Source organism: Oenanthe melanoleuca, chromosome 6 (assembly GCF_029582105.1).
Source record: "Oenanthe melanoleuca isolate GR-GAL-2019-014 chromosome 6, OMel1.0, whole genome shotgun sequence".
In the NCBI taxonomy this organism is placed as follows: domain Eukaryota; kingdom Metazoa; phylum Chordata; class Aves; order Passeriformes; family Muscicapidae; genus Oenanthe; species Oenanthe melanoleuca.
The window spans coordinates 17,612,018-17,629,975 of NC_079340.1; the positions used below are offsets into that span (position 1 = coordinate 17,612,018).

Below are 17,958 nucleotides of genomic sequence, written 5' to 3' on the forward strand. Positions count from 1 at the left end.
AAGCCAATACTGACAGCTTTCAGAAAGCCATCCAAAGCATCTGAAATTCTTGATTTGAAGTTTACATTCCCTCTCATTTCTTAAGAAATGCAGTAGTGTATTGCCTGCCACTGAAAAGAAAAGCCAGCTGCTAAACACTGTGTGAATAATAAACCTTTATATTTCTGGACAATGCTAAATATCTGGATGCCAGAGGTAAAGATTTCAGTTTTAGTTAAGCCAGCCACTTTTATTCTGGGGGAAAAAACACTCTAACCAAGTATATTTTTTAAAATTGCAGGATAGAAGAGGAATATGTTATTCCAGTTCAATGAATCATTCCAGACATGACAGAGTACTAGTGGCTGAAGGTATTTATTAATCATTCCTTTACTAGGAGACAGATGGGTTTTGTGATGTCAGAGTTACATCTCTAGAACTGGGCAAGCATTCATTTTGGAAGCTTTTTTACACATAAGGCCAGGATTACACAGCTTTGGGGATTTTCCTCACATTCCCTGCTCCCAAAAGGCACAAACTTGTCTTGAAGAACACAAATTTCAACACCAGCTTGCATCATTACTATTAAATAGGTTAACTGGGCTTCATAGAGAATGGATCTAAGCCAGCCAGTATGAAATGTGCACTCATGAAAAGCTCACCATTTATACTAACACCCATGCTCAAAATTCAGAAGAATGTGCTAGTGTTTTCCAGCTTGGCCAATAAAAGCTTGTTTTGTTTGATCTGTAAAATTAGTTATACTGTTATCTCCCCAAATCAATCAAATAATTTGTAAATCAGGGAAAATTATAGACTTCCTCTTCAAAAGTTAAAGCCTTTGTAAAATGAAAAGTTTACTTTTTAAGTCAGACTCAGCATGGGTTATTCCCAGAATTTCCAAAATACATGGTGAAACAAGTAGAAGTGGCTTGCCAGGCCACAGTAAGAACACTCTATGACTCTCTTCAGATTTCCCAATAGTCATTGTACTCAGAAGAAAGAAAAGACTATTCTGGCAATGTAATAACAGAGGTGTAAGAGTACATTACAACCAGTCTTAGTTCATAAATATCTTAATACTCTAACTCCCTTAAAGACCTACTGCATTTCTTATAAGAGCCTGAAACTACAAAGTGAATTTTCTAGCCTAGTATTTATTAATAAAGTGACATGCTATCTCCCCTAAGGCTTTTTTCCTGTGAGAGCAGAGTAATTTAAACCATCCTCACTCTTTCAAATCCCAGTCTTCATCCTCCCCTGCCCTCCAAATACACACTTCTGGTATGCTTAATATAAACTGCAAAGGAAATGTTTTTGAAAACTCCAGTTCTCTGGGCTCCTAAGACTCTGAAGAATAACCTGCTGAGAGAAGAATTAGACCTTCATTGTTTAAAGGAACCATTTATAGCTCATCCATTCTTCACAGAAGACATAAGCACAGAAAACATTATTTCAATGTAGATATATCATCAGATTGCAGGAGAGACAGCATGAAAGTTCACATTTTGTATTCACAGGTTGCCTTGTCCCAAGTGATCTAAAACACATTCCTGCTAACCAGGTTAGATTAAGTTTACAATGCAGCACAGCTCTGTTAAGAAAAGGCTCACAAGCTTTAAAAAAGAATAAAAAAGGAAGAATTGAAAGACACCTCTTCTATCAGGAATAACATTTCAAAACATCTGGCTTTGTCCTATTAAAGAATTTCCAGTCCAGAAAGAGTCAAAAGATACTAGTTTATAAGAAGTTCTGATTTAACTACATCCATTGCTTTCTCTTCTCCCTCCAGTCACTGTAATTCCAATGGAAATTCAGTTGAACCACATGACACTCCTATAACAATAATTTTCATGGGTATTTGGACATTTTTTCATATTAAAGGCCATGTTTTAGGAGAGCCACGTGTCTACCCACCTTCTTTGTTTTTCCTTCAAATAATGACTGTGCAGCCTAAAGGACTTGTGAAGTGCAAAGAGGAATTCCTTGAATTCTGATGAACTCAAAAAATTGAAAGAATTTTAGGTGCAAGCATCAACAAATGAAGAAAAGCTGACACTGTGACTGCTCCATTTTTGGCTGTAGAAGGGCAGTGTTGGCTGCAGTGCCAGCACAGCTCCAGGTGGGCACACTGGTTAACATCAGCAATTCCTGCCTGGCACTGCCATGGATCCACAGCTGCTCTTGAACAGCTCACACCAGCTTAGAGCACAAAGGGGAAGATCAGCTAAGCACACAGATTGTAAGAATCAGTTTTACTGCAAATACCTGAAGGCATCTTGCTGCCCTGAGCACTTTAAGCCCTTTCCTAGCAGATCCCAGTGTACACAGAGAGCAGACAGCCTCCTATTAATGTATGCAAGCTCTTGCACTTACTAACTTCAAAGAATCCTTGCTCCTAGGAGAGAGGGGAGGATCTCCTTTGGCTCAGAGAGCCAAATCCTCACTGACTGCAGAACTTAAAGCTAATGGCATAAAGGTCTGAGCTTGATAAAAAATATTTGGAGTCCTATAGCCAAGGATGTCTTGCTGAAGGTGATTAAGAAATAACTCCTTATGTGTAGCTTAGTATTTTCATTGAAGTTACCAGGACCAAAGCAGATCCTTGTGCTGATGTTGACATTAAAACTGAAGGCAAAACTGTGCTTTCCAAGAGAAAACAGCTGTAACCTCAAAACACCACTAAGGGAGAACACTGCATTTCTCCTCACTGGTCCTCCTCAATCCTCATGTATCCCCTTCAGTAAGACAGTCACCCTACAGGCCCACAGTCATCATGATGACACCTTCCACAGACTTCCACCACCTTCAGAACCAGGGCTGAGGTGATAATATTTTTCTTATCAAGCATGATCATAAGCACAATATTTGCATTTGTACTAACTCCCTCCATTCTCTGCTGTGTTGTGTTTGGGTCACAGAGCTAACAAAAGGTAGGAGGTCTACTTTCCTGTTCTAGAGTATTAGCAACACATGACACTAAAGATCTGTGCCCAAGATCTATAAAAAACAGAAACAGGCAGCTGAAGCCTGGTCTGTCCACTCAAAGTGGACCAGAATTAATTTAATCTGGAAAATATCTTCTGCTGAACCCTTCCAGAAGGCATCATTCTGAGTCTCTGATTCATACACAAACCACATGCTATAAAAGCAGAGCCTTTACAGTCTCTGTGGAGCAGAAGGATTCCCACACAATAGTGATCTTTGCAGACACTTCTCTTTGTGTTAATAAAAGTAATCTTTCTCCTCATTACACTATTATGCCAGTACTGGCTTTCTTTTGACACAGTTATATTGGAACGGAATTAATAATGTAGACAAGGCTCTTCATCTCTCAAGTTAGCAGTTGCCAGAGTGCTTATAAATCTTCACAGTAAAATACACAGCCCAAAATTCAGGGAAGCACCACAGTTAGCACAATTATCCCTCAATGCAAATAATAAATAGTTGGTTGTAAGTCTTTCCCTATTGGCTTACACACACTCCCTTTTGACACTGTGTACTTCTGATTTCACAGCTCTTTTCTTTGTTATCTCAAATTCCTCCTGCTGCTTCCCCCAAGTTTTCATGTCTGTCTGACAGCTGGTGGTTAAAAACAAATCCCAGAACTAATAACAGTGCTTTAGGAGTCCAGGATGGTACAGAACATCTTTGATAACTCATGGAAACGTGGGTGTCAGCATCTTAAGTGGACTTCACTTAGATGAGCAATGAACTCTGGCTGAGATTCAAAGGCAGACTTTGAAAGAATGTTGTTTTTTTTACAGGCCTGTGCACCTGGTAGAACAGACACAGAAGACACAAACTTCAGCAATGTAAACATTTAAAAAGTCTGTCAAAGGAAAAGCTCTGTAATGGCCAACAACCTGAACTTTGGCTTCCTAATGAAAGAAATCACGTTAATTTCAATTAGAGTGCTTGAAAAAAAAATTAGGAACATTAAGCTCATCAGAATGTACTACACTATACAGACCACAGTCCTGACCCCACTGCCTTTAGAGAAGGTACCTTGATCAGAGCCCCTGTGATGAGTACTGTAGAGACACTCTGAAGCTTATCAAGAACTTTAGGGAATAAAGTTGTTGGAATGCTGGTAAATGCAACACAGTTTAGCCACACTCAGCACTCATGCATTCCCCACAGTGAAACTATACCTGGATAACTAGCACAGGGAGAACCACTCCCAGTAAAAAAAAACACCCCCCCAAAAAAGAACAAACCACAAAAAAACCCCAAACAAAAACAAACAAAACCCCCCCTGCATGTTCTTAGGCTGGGTGTAAGGCTTAAGTGTTCCACCATAGGCAATAGAACCTTGTCATGTTTCCTCCTCACTACGAAGTTCAAAAAGCCCAGAGCAAGCAGGTTGTCACTGATAGCACACTGATTATCCCAAAAGCATTTCAGACAAGCACAGAGGGGCTTTGCCTGTGAACCTCTCTCACAGGTGTTCACAGTGGGCCAGCTGCCCTTCAGACTGGTACTGGTGCATTCACAAGCACCCCAGACAGCAGTTTCTCAGTTATATTCTCTCTTGGGTCCTGGGCTAGCACATTATCAGCTGCATCTCTCTTTCCCCTACAGACTTTCTGTGGGCCTTGTAAAAAGGACCTGTGTTTTTGTTTTTTACCTTTCCTTCCCAGAATGACTTCCATGTGCTATTTCCAGGTCAGTGGACCCTACTGAGCAGTTAAGGTTCAGTGCTAACAGTACCTCCAAAGCATGAGGGTGCTGCCTTACAGGATTGTCAGTGTCATAGCACAGAATCCCAGAGTCATTAGGGCTGGAAAAGACCTCCAAGACTGAGCCCAGCCTGTGACTGAACATCACAATGTCACTAAACCACAGCATTAAGTGCCATATCCAGTCTTTTCTTGAACACTTCCAGGGACAGTGGCCTCACCACGTCCCTGGGCAGCCTGTTCCAAGGCTTGGCAACACTTTCATGAATAAATTCTTCCTAATGTCTGCCCTGAACCTCACCTGGCACAGCTTGAGGCCTTTTCCTCCTGTCTTTATTTCACTTCTGCTAGAATTTAGTGTGTGCTCTGACATTACCATACATCATGTATCTTATTTTACTTCATTGTAACTAACTTAATAGACTATTTTATTAGCCTCAGAGATCCCAGGCATTGCATGAATCTTGTGCAGAATTCACCCACTGTTATTGCAAATGGGAACACAGCTGTTCCTGGGGCTGAACAAAACCCATAACAGCAGCAACAGAGCACAGAAGCTGTAAAATGTCACTGAAGACTTGATTTCTGACAAACTAGCAATAAATACAGAGATGGCACTACATAACTGATCATGCTGATAGTTTGATAAGCATATCCTTATGTAACAAAGCTGTACTTGCATCAGAGTATTTAAAAAAAATCCCTCTACTAACTACACATGCCTTAGGACTTAATATATTATCCTCAAGGCAGAATATTCAATAGCAGAACTCACTCTGGAAGGTCTCAGCAGGAAGTATTTAAAATCTTATCTAATTTGCACTGAAAAATCAACCTGAGGGGATCAAATGCTGCCTTGTACATTTCCACTACAATGTGCCATCACATTACAAAGCCATATTTCCACACCCAAAGGGCAACCTATATAAAATGCTATATTTGTCTTTCAGGAATACAGTGGGTAAAGGAACATTGCTCAAAACCAGTCAGAGGTTACATTTTAATGATCTGCACTAGCAGAAAGCCCTATTCATGAGACTTCTTAAGTCTCATGCTCCTCTCACAGCAGGCCTTATGCAATTGCAACTGGAGTTTTAAAAACCATCATTCTTGTTGAAAGCCAGCACGTGCCTTAAAGACAGCTAGGTGCTACTGATCAGGGATCAAATGCAGAACTTCTCTGGAATACAAATCCCAGGGCAGCAGAACACATGTATGCTATTGCAGCCCATTTCCAGTCCTGCTTTCAACTGCCCACGTTCCCAGAGCATCCCAGAGGGATGGAGACAGCACAACTTGGAGTGGATCAAACGCTTCTAATAAAACAAAGGCAGGATCTTGTTTATTTCATGAAGCAGGATCATTACCTGCCAAATACAAACATAAGCCTTGGGCATTGCGTATGCTAGGGGGAAAAAGAAAACAAAGCAAAAAGCAATTTACAGGCTGCAGGTGCCTCCTGATGCCCTTCAAGATGTTTTAAACTGATAAGTAAGGTGAGCCAAAACATTCTTAACTATCAGAGGGCCTCATAGCCCTCAGGGGGAAAGAGGAGCCTACCAACCTTTCTGCACAAAGCTCTGGATGCAGTCTGAAGACCTTCACCTGAATGAGTCATCACCTTAAGCAGGCAGAAGTGGACTGGTCAAGCTGCAGGGACACAGCCTGGGATTGAGCACAACACTGTTGAAATCAGCAAGGGTACATGAATTGAGAGCAGAGGTCAGACCTTTTTTTCCACATTCTCTTTTCATAAGAATTCAGTGGCATGATGCAGACAAGCATGCAGGGAAAGTACAGATCAGAAAATCAGTAAGCAGAGGAGCCTTGCTTGCAGAAGATTTGAGCTGCTAGCATTTACCTGCACAAGGGAAATAAGGGCCTCTGCTAACTTACTCAGGTAACAGCTCATCAACTTGAATCCATTTGTAAAACAAGCCTAGAAATACTGGCAGCTGATTGATACTTCTGTTGACACAGAAGGAAGGACACGTAAAGGAAGCTATCAAGGTCTGAACAGGCCATGAAAACTATATTTTCAGTTCAATAAAAGAATCTCAGTAGAATTAGGACAGGAGTAATCCCAAGGAAGGCAGTCAGTACCTTTTGGAAAATGCCAATTCATTAAAATACCAAAATTTTCAAGATACATATTTTGAAAAATGAGTTTAGCAGGCTCAGAATAGGAGGAGAGAAGACAGACAGATGTCACTAAATGGCCCATAAGCCCTGGGTCAGTATGTTAACCTGAAACAGTGGAGACCTACATCCAAGTGACTTCCCCACCCAGTCACTACTGTTTGTGTCTATACAGAACATGTTCTATTCTTATATGAGTTTTAAGATCAAAAGAAGAATCAAATAGGTAAACAATTTGAACTTGAGTGTTTTTAAAGTGTTGATTTTGGCATCTGAGACATCAGCTGTATATTGTGAATACATGGAGTGTGTTCTATAGAGAATATTACAGAATCACAGAATGGTCTGAGTTGGAAGGGACCCACAGAGATCACCAAGCCCAGATTTTAAGTGAATGACCCATATGGGCATCAAGCCCACAACCTTGGCATCATTAGCACCACATTCTAACCCACTGAGCAAATGTGCAGAAATGTATTTAATACTGTATCCTGCCTACAGAGCACAGTGTTGGCTCCACAGGCAGGGCAAAGACGTTGTTAGGGAACTCTGGCTTGCTGATTGGCTTTGAGGAGACATGAATGCACAAAACAGAGCAGCCAGTTTCCTCTGAGAGGATGAGCTCCTGCTCCAGGGATCAAGACATGTGCCATCATCACAGCAGGAGTCAGGCAGCAGCTGGAAAGAGCCAGCACCATCTAGTGCTCAGCACAGAGCAGCAGAGCAGAGAGCAATGCTCCTGCCCTCCCCAGGCACAGAAATCAGGATACATGGCTGGGGAAACTGAAACTGCACCAGAGCATAGAAAGATACTGCAGCTGGGAAAAGCCAAGCAGGTGTACACGTCATCATATCAGTGCTAAAACATCATTACCTTAAAGATCTCGACCAAAGATAAAAGGTAATAATACAAAACAGTTTTGAGACTATGACTGCAAAGAAAGGATACAATTTTATCATTCTGGGCACTCCTTTGGAAAGACAATTTAAAATAGATATTTTATGTTTTAGGTCTATCTCGTATTCCAAGAGACAGTTATGTTTTTTTAGTGACATATAACTACATGCTTTCAGCCATGCTCCAGACATCTAGAAGTAATAAACACAGATCTGGCAGATCTGCAAAACCAAGACCACCAATCTTCTTTTTCAATGTAATGCCATGGACATGGTAAAATCCACAGCTCTCTCTTCCTGAGAGTTTCCAGAATGCACTGCTGCAGCTACACTTCTTAAACTTTCTAGTAGGACCCAAAATTATTTTATTTTGCCTCCATTTCCCTAGTCAATATGGTGGATGCCAAAGCACAGAAATCTAAATATATCTCTCAAATATCAACATCATCACATATTCAGATATGCACAGTCAGTTTTCAGATGTAGACTTCAGGAGAAAACTTAATTACCAATGGCAAACTCAGGATCCTGCTGTTAATTAGAATTGCAATTTGCATTGAATAATAGAGAACACGGAATGATTTTCAATGTATGAATTTCTAATTTCTCCTCCAGGTATTTTAATTACACACCATCTCAACAGGAACTGAGATAAAAAGGCCACAAAAATAGCTTAATTGGTGTCAATCACCTGGGATGCACAAGTGTACCACAGATCAGACTGCTCTGTGGGCATCATTCCACCTACTGGTACAAGACAAACAAGCTGCCACTCCAACTTCTCTGTCAGACACTGTCAACAACACAAATGGACTCCTACAGAGCAAGGAGACAGCAATTACTGTTCCTGTAAGAATTAGCACTCTTACCTTAGTATTCTGCCTTTCTTGATTTTCCTTCTTGAGCACAACCAAAGTGAAGTAGCTTCTCCATAAACCCTGCACATAATTTCTGCACAAGGCATTTTATTTTGCCCCAGTCTAACTTCTGGCACAATGCAGTCACTAATCCATCTTTGAAGGATTCTGTATTCAATGTAAATCTCTTTTGTAAGGGTAAGTTGCCTATATTGAATTAAGTCTTTATAATGACTCAAAAAGCACACCATAGAGAACTGACTTCTAAAGTTTTGACAATAACCTTTGACATGTAAATCAAGTATAGGCAGTGATCCTTGCTCTGGCTAAAAGACCAAGGTAACAATTATGAAGATGACTGAACTGCTTCACTACAGAGAGGGCTGGTACTAACTCAACTGGAGCACAAAAAACAACCTGAAGGTGTGGCTTTCACCACCTCTGCTGAATTGATGTGAAGGCCACCTGGTTTCAGATTTTTTTTCAGTCATAAGAGCTGAAATGAAAGATATTATTAAATATATGGAAACAAGATCAACCCATCCAGCAGCTGTTTCCAACGAAAAATTCTTTACAAAACTGCACTCTTATTCTCACAGAAAGCCTCAGCTAAGAGCTGTCACTGTCCACCTTGGCAGAAAGCCCTGTGGCAAGAAACAGGAACTATCTATCATCATTGGTGAGGAGATATCAAGGTGTGTATCATGAGTACCTCCTGAACCTTTTTACCACACCCCTCCTTGATTCTAAAAACCTTACTGTATCAGGAAATTCTCTGTCTGCAGAAGAACTTGAGCATCTCATAGTGCTGCAAAGACTGGGGAATGAAACGAGGCAGACCACCTGCCACAAGTCATTAAAGCACCAGTTTCCTAAAAGGTGAGACTTCAGGAGCACTTAAGTCATCAACATTCCTTAAGGCTTTCTCAGAGCTTAATCCCTGTGGCTTCTTACAAGCTGCATCACACCACTCCAAACTGCACTGTAACCCCAGGTCAACACTAAGCTGTTCTGTTGCCCCTGGCAACAGTGGATGCTGCTTTTGTTGCCAGATTTGGACTCCTCTCCCAAGCAACATAGATCATTTCATCCATAAATACCAGCTGCTGTGGAATTATTTCCCCAAATGGTACAACATTTGCACCTGACCTCATACTACCCTCATAACTTTACAAAAACATCCCCCACCACCTGCTAATGTGCACTGGAGTATGAGAGCAGCTTGCACCCATGGCTTACCCCACCATTCCACTCTGAACTTCTAGCTATGATGAATGGATTCAAAAGGGGTCCAGAAATTTACAGCTTCCCCAAAAAGGAATATGGAGAATATATTTCAGGGAGTCCTGTCACCAGATCTAACACTGGTTTGACTGTAGAACTGTTCTGCAGCCTCATGTCCTGAGTTAACCCTTCTCCCAGTTGCCCTATACAGCTTAGAAATGAACTTGATGAAACATGAATAATACACAATGCCCATCATTAGTTCTTGTTACTCAGCAGAAAATCAATACATGCTCTGTTACAGCACAGGACATGCTGTTACTCTAGTCCCTGCACTGAGGGAACTGCTCCCACTGCCAAACTTAACACAGCCTGCAGCAGAGGAAAGGTGGCAGGATCTCAGCAGCAGTTTCACAACAAAGACACTGAACACCTCAGCTATTAATCACAAAACAGGGTTTTGGAGATAACTGGTACACAGACTGGAGCTCTTTATACATTTCTCAGATCTCAGCCTCTCTGTCAAATAAGCTGGTATCAGCTATAGGTACATTTGAGGAATGTTACATTCCATTCTTAATTTTGTTAGTCAAAACTCTGATGCTTACTAGGGTAGTAAAACCCCATTCTATACTTACAGCTATTGAATGTACCTGTATTCACAAAATCCTCAACTTAGCCAAGACAACTTAAAACAAAAATCTTATCATCCCTATAGAAACTCTTTATAGTGGGATAGATGAAATACAATTAGGCAGGAATGTGATCATGGCCATACATCCAACACAGGGAAAGATGGGCAGAGATGGAAATAAAGATCTGGGTCCTGCAAGATCATTTGTGCTCCCTTTCCTATCTGGCATCTGTTTCAGAGCTGTTCACTATGTGGGTGTTCTGCAGGCTGGCAACCACACAGAACACGGTCATTTCAGACCACATGCAAAAAAAGAAAAGGCATTTATGCCAAAACCAGCACAGAATAAATGTACTGTGAGCAAAATGGGGAACTCTTCGGGCCACATTCTCCAGTGACATCTGAGTCAATCACATTCTGTATTAACTGGCTATTTATAGTGTTTTTCAATACTTACTATCCACGTAGCAACTAAGTTTGCTACAAACAGGATTTAGCTGCTTAAGGAATGGAAAATAACTTCATTTTGCAGACAAGTCAGTGGTACACTAAGATTGAATCATTTTTCCAGGGGACACAGACATTTGCCATGTCAAAACTCCAGGCTGAGCACAAATATCCTGGGATCCACAACCATGTTAACAAGTGTCACTTTTCCCCACCTTTCTAAATAATCCCTTTCAACTAGCCACATGGCCCTGCTTTACCAACACACATGAAGCAACAGCTCCCTGCAGTTTAGGACAATTTTTTTGAAGGCTACAGCAATATAACCTGATAGGTTGGACAAGTAGCACAGAATTGTTATTTTACCAGCTGGAGTCAGAAGAAACTCAAGCCTGCAGGAAACCCCAATCAAGCCAGTCCATGGCTCAGTTAATTATTTCAGATCATTGCCAGAACACATAGGACCAGTCACAATCACAACAACCCAAGTGCTTGCACATTGCAGGCAGGTCCTCAGATATTCTGCAACAGTATGGGGCACAATCTTTGCAAAATGGTGCAGATATGCCACATCCAGACCAACAATGGATGCCACTTCCCTGGAAATCCTCCATACAGGGATATGGATGTTGGGATATGGATGAACTGGCTCAGTCCTCCCACAGCTCTCACTCACTCCTCTGCTGTAACTCTGCAGCAGTGCAACAGGTTTTTTCCTCTGTAGATCCTGGCACCTGAAACTGCCTCCAAAATACACTGCATCCAAACCAATGCACAGGGATGATCCTCTCCCAAATACAACCAGAACTAAATTAACTGAATGGAATTTCTCCAATACTGCAATAGGGAACTTAGTTCTAAATCTATCCCAGAGATACCAACTCTGTCCACAGCAAGTATTTATATGGGAGCTAAAATTACTGCAATTCTTACATTAATACTACAGTGACAGATCATCAGATTTTCTACCTGAAAACATTCCAGCCTCTTTTCCATGCTAGGTCATCTATTTTCCAAAAGGAAAGTGTTTTGAAGCTTTTTGTCTGCCCTCCTACCTGCTTCCCAAAATAGCTAGTGTACATGAAAGAAATTGCATCCAGATACTCCATGTCCTTTTTCTATAAATTCTGTGCTGTGTTCTGTGCCTGTTTCTCCTGTAACAACCATAAGAAAGCAACCATTTGAGAGACCACACAGTGCTCCAAACAAAGAGCTACTCCAAACAGGAAAGTCAAGGACCATGATGCATCTCAACTACTGTAAAATGAAAATGAGCAGCACTTATATCCAGAACAAAGAACACCACGTAGCCAAGTCTCACTAGATAATATTGCCAGTGTATCAGAACATTCAGGAGTGATCAGTGCAACTCAATTATCATCAGTGACAGCTGATGGGAATGATGTGATGTTATAGTGAAAGCACAAAAAAAGGGTGGCATACCTGGGGAAATTTCAAAGAGATGTTTCCCTGGTTCATCAGGATTAGGAGGCAGCTCGTTCACCTGACTGCCTTGCAGTAGGATCAAACCCTGAAATGGACACAAACATTAGTGAAAAAGGAAAGGCCACTAAAAGGGTAAGGAAAATATGATAAAATGTATAGTAAATTCAAGTCCTGCCCATCTACTGATCCCAACACCTTTCCACAGTTCAGAGCAAGAAAAGATTTGAGCTGGTCATTGAGCTGATCCACACTGGACACTGCTGGTTAAAGGCTGTTTCCTCTGGAATAACACTGCTCTGAGCATGCAGAAGTGATTCTCCTTGGTTTCCATAACTAATTATCCCCTGCAAAAGTTTCATCTCACATTACATCTACTCTTTCTACACCCTTGAATTCCTGATTGCAGCATGCATCTGAATAGAATGGCCAGTTTTCCAGGGATCCTCAATGTGCAGAAGTTCCCAGGGAGATGCTGGAAGAGAGCAGCTGATTCAGGTTTGCAAGACAATGGACAACTTTTTAATCCAAAAGACTATAGCTTCTCTAGAAAAATACCTGAGCCCCTTTCCTTCCCCAGTTCAAATGCTGCCAGTATTCAGCTTCATTTCCACTTTGAGCCCAAGCAAAATTAACACAATGGATCCCAGTTTGGGAATTCTGCATAGCTGGTGACATGGCATCTTCAAAGTGAAGAAAATCCTCTTAATCCATGGAAAAGCTGAAAAAAGACATCACAGGAAGCTCTTGTCCAGTAACATGAGTGAAACAAGCACTTAATCTCTGATAGTTTAGAGGGTTTCCAGCCAACATTCTTCAGGACATATCACAATCAGACAGACAAAATACAGTAAGAACTGGGACCCTCAAGAGTGAAGCCATCAAGAGGGAAATCAGCAGTTCCTACTCCTGCACTGAGCTGCCCTGAAATGCAAACAGGGTCCAAAGGATCTTTTCTTGATGAACAGAACATGAAGAATGTTGTTTCACACATATATCTGGCTGATGAGAATATAACTGTGCATGTTTACTAATCTGACAACAGCCAGATCCAGGACACACTGGATCATCCAACATTGGTAATCAAAACAAATTCTAGCTATGCAATTTGCCATCTTCCAGATCCACATCTAATGGAGCAATACAATTAGTGTCTCATGAGACAGACAAAAAGAATTTCAACTAACAGAAGACAACTCATCATAAGATCTTGCAATCTTCTCTAGAAAACATTGAAGCCAGATGTGTTACTTTTCATTGCCACTATTCAGTACAACTTCCACAGCTTTGCTCCTCAGGAATACATCCTCCTACAAATGTTTTGTTTAACAGTGTCAGGGCTCAGCTCCTGTCCCCTGCTTAATGTAAGGGTAAGGTTGTGGAAGGACACTGTGTAGGAGGGCACCTAGCAAAGTCCATGCTGAGTGGTTTCTCAAGAATGTTGTAAATTTAAAATTGAGGTTAAATAAGTCAACACCACAGGATAAGCCTTCACCACCCTTATCTCCCAATCCTGTTGCCCTGCAATTTGACTCTGAAGTTCACTAAAATTAGAAGATAAACTGAAAACATTCCAGAGATAAGTGGAAAACAGGAAAGGCAACTTGACAAAAATGCAGCTGCATCTGAAATTATTCAAAATGGTATCAAAAAGTATTGTATAAATAATCATCTTTAGAGTCCAGTGGCCAGAATACATTCTTGAAAACTCAAGCCCACTGCAGATGCATTAAAGCCTTTTATCATGTCAAGTCAATACTGAAGGAAGAGTTAATGAATTAGAGTTGCATAGTGGCTTATGTTCCCCTGGAAATTGGGGAGGGGTGCATGCTCTCTCCTTTCCTGGGAATAGAAACGAGCCCAAAGCTACTTTAAAAACCCATACTTATTGACAGTCAGTAGAAGCATTAAAACCTCTTTGCAGGTCAGTCCTGTCCTCACGGGGGCAAAAAAAAAGGAAACTCTGCAGAAAAGCAGTGGCTGCAAGTCCACCCTCTAACCTTTGGTCTCTGATGGAGTGGGCTGTGCAACTGCAGCTGTCACACAAAAATGTGGCACACAAAAACACACACCTTCAACAGTACTCCATCCATTTAGACAACACCGTAATTCCTTGTCACTCCAGAAAGCCTGTGTGATTCTCCTGCCACTGGATTACAGCTCCTCCTTTTCAACAATATTATTAAGGGAAAAGGACCTACAGTTTCCTCTAAGAATCTGAAAGAATAGGTTTTCATACAAATAGGTGATGCAACATCCATTAAAAAAAAAAAGTTGTTTCATGTTTCTCTTTTGAAACATTATGCCATAAATCTCATTTGACTTTATCATGTAAACAACAATATATCTCTCTTCCAGAGTATGTATAAATAATAAAGTAGGTGGAAGATCAATGAGAATTTCAGTGAAACTATTGATTTAGTTTTTACACACAAGCTTAAAGGCCATGTTTAATAAATAAAACAAAAAGATTTAAATTAAGCATGAATACCTTTAGGGCTGAAGGAAATTAGGGATTAATATCAATAACAACTGGTGAAAATATCTCCATGGCCTGTAAAAAAGATCTCCCTAAAACAAAGGGTCTCAGTTGTCTTCCTAAGATGCATGGGCACACCTGTGCCATTGGCCCTTCATTCCAGAGAATCCCAAGCAGCAGCTGTCTACAAGTCCCAAAAGTACATCTCACCCGTGGGATGCATACAGCCCTAGCTGAAGTCAGATGCAAATCCTGATTTGCAGCTCCTATAAGAATAGTCAGGACATATTCCTGTATCATCCTATATAAAATGGCTTCCCACAGTGATAAATGTATGGCAACCCTGTGCCCAAAAGGGTCAGGGTTAAGGAAACCCTTTACAACATGATACCTGAGGCCATTTCTTCCTCATCACCTTCACTGGCACAGTTCAGAAGTGCCCAGCTCTCCCACATGCACTGCATGTGAAAATATGGTGCCTGGATTGAAAGTGAAAAATCCACCTGTTGCTAGCAGCATCCTGGGTCATCAAGTTACATCATCAAGTTCAAATCTCTCCAGGCTTTACACAGCAGACTTCTCATAATTATGGACCAAATCCCTGATCAGGAGAGTGCAAGATATAAGATGCAGTCAACATCTTCATTCATCTACCATATTTATGTCAAGCCCATGGGGGAATATTAATTTCCATTCTCACTCTACAGTGAAATTTATGTGTGACAGTCAAGCAGGCAGCTGCACCAGGCAGTTTAATAATTGCCTATAATGAGCATGTGGATGGTGATGATACTACACAGGCTGACTGCCACTCCAAAGCTGTACTGACTCATCAGGAGCCAGCAGTACAGGGACATTGTCTGGCTCATTCAATTATGTTCCCTCTGTTCAATGACTCTGGTTAAAGGCCTGACAGTCAAAACAATGACTCTGTGAATTATGATGCATAATCCACTACAGCAACTAGGAAAGACCTTAGCTCAAATGCTGTAAGAGAGTTTTACAGGCATTAGAAAAACACAAATAAGGAATTCTTCTTCTCCTCTGTAAACTTTAGCCCATAGCACAACACCCACTCCTTCCCCATCACACTAAAACACATATCCCAGCCCATTCTCAGCATGTAACAAAACCTGCACACTCCAACACAGAATCCAGCTCTAAGCAGCTGGTTCACCTCACAGCTAACAATGAATTAGTTGGGAGATAATGGGTCCCCCCTGAGCAAGCAAGGTTAATCACTCCTGCCTCAGTAATCTCAACCCCACAGCTCTTCTTGTCAAACTCCAGTCTCATAGCTCGCCATACCAAGAGCTGGAGGTCAGCATGCCCTAGTGGGTAAGTAAACACCTTCTGACCTTTTCCCAAGCTCTACAGCTCGTTTTGTACTAGAAAAACCTCCCTGCACCATCTTTGAACCTCCTGAGTGCCTTTGAACCTCCTAAGTGTGGATGGTTTGCTGAGGACAGAAAACAACTGAAATGAGCTGTCAATCAAAGCATTGCTGTGGTCACACAAGTCACAACCATTAACTCCTACAGCTCTCTAGCCATACCTGAGGTTTAGTCTCCTCTTCATCCTTGTAGTAGAAGAGCTGATCCCCTCGCAGCACAAACCAGCGCTGCTGCCAGTTCTTCATGATGCTCCTCTGCTTCTTCAGCCAGCCACACTTGAGCACACGCTCTTGAGGGTTTGGAGAGGATGGTCTGGAGGGAGGCCCAACCTGTTCACCCATCACCAAACTCCTTGACCGGGCTGAAAAGGCAATTACAGAGTTAGTGACACAAAGAGATGCTAGAGAGAACACTTACAGAGGGTAATCAACTGTTCCACACTTTCAGATATGGACTGACGTGTTTCCTTTTTCAACATGCACTTGTTTTTCAGGGTCTACATTCAAGTTCAGTAAAAACCAGGAAAAACATCACCTTTTTGGTACTGCTCATTCCAGAGTGTCTAGAGAGACACAATACCTCCACTGAGGTTTCACTGCTCATATTACCAATCTTTGTGGCAAATCATCACTGGCTTCCACATGGGAATAATGATATTGCTCTCTCCTAACAGGATATTTGTCCAATGAGGATATTCAAATGTGTGATGAAGGGGTACAAAGAAAAAAAGGAGAGAGTATAAAAATATTCTCACTCTACACTCTACCAGTTTGGGGTGGTTAGCCAAGGAATCCTGCTGCCATAGGAGAGAGAGAAAAAAAGTTTAAAACTGAGGAAGATTAAAAAAGAGAATTGTCACTCAAAGTACTGACTGTGATTCACACAAAAGACAGAGATAACACAGCTATCCAGAATTATTAAAGTAATTTCACTCTTCAGGGCATTCCGACACCGAAGCAGAAAAACAAAATTAAAAAATAAAAAGACAAGATAGAGGAAAAAGCCAACATATAAATCTGAAGAAGGGCTTCAAAAACAGAAAAATGAAGAAAAGTCTAAGAAGTAGAAAAAAAATCTATGACCCTTTCTTTCCTTCTCTCTTGCAATAAGAGTACTAAAGCTTGGGCATTTAGAATTGGTCTGGAGTAAGACAATTATTATATATTGCAGGCAGCAAGGCAGCCCTCCAGAATAGATAGGCTAGGTGACCTCACAGGCCTTTTCCACCTCTACTTCCTTTGGGTTTATGAACTCTTATAATAATAGTTATTTAATATTTCATGCCATTTTTCCTTCATTAGTGCTAATATGATCCTGCTGCTGCTGCTTCCCATTTTCTGCATTCAGCTAACCTAAAGCACAATTTATAACTGCCCACTTGGAACAAGGCATGAGTTTACAGCCCAGTACCAGTAAATCTGCATCACTGATGTCTCATATAAACACTGAACTTGCAGTTAAAACCAGGCAAGCTTCTTATCCAGGTATCCCTGATACACCACAGTTAATTCAAACCATCACAAGAAAGACAAGGCAACCCTCTGCCTCTCAGAGTGCTGTCTGATTTTGTCTCTTTTGGGTTCAGAGAACTAAACACAGCCTTGATTTCCCTTGATTGGTTTCTGCTCCTGTTGCCTCACCACACAGTGATGAAACTGCCAACATTTGCCAGAGAAAGAAAAATAATGTGGATGTTGTGGTGTTTGGGGAATTTAAAAAAGTAAGAAAAAAAATTTTAAAAAATCACATCTGCAGCATTAAAACTGATCCTATTTCTTCACTT

General features: G+C 41.1%; 1 protein-coding gene across 8 annotated transcripts in view; it reads right to left on the reverse strand.

The window, feature by feature from the left end:
• The window catches only part of ARHGAP22 (Rho GTPase activating protein 22), a 123,211-nt gene that overhangs the window by 91,894 nt on the left and 13,359 nt on the right, over window positions 1-17,958 (reverse strand). For 3 of the 8 annotated variants that reach the window (XM_056494601.1, XM_056494602.1, XM_056494600.1), the window contains exons 2-3: window positions 16,337-16,536; window positions 12,303-12,390 (exon numbers count right to left, since the gene is read on the reverse strand). The exons of 1 other annotated variant lie outside the window; for it this stretch is intronic. In XM_056494601.1, the coding sequence (XP_056350576.1) occupies window positions 12,303-12,390; window positions 16,337-16,536 (288 nt within the window). Of the gene's footprint in view, window positions 1-9,313; window positions 9,552-12,302; window positions 12,391-16,336; window positions 16,537-17,958 lie in introns of those variants that run through there. 4 more of the 8 variants (XM_056494606.1, XM_056494605.1, XM_056494608.1 and 1 more) reach the window with 4 other exon arrangements.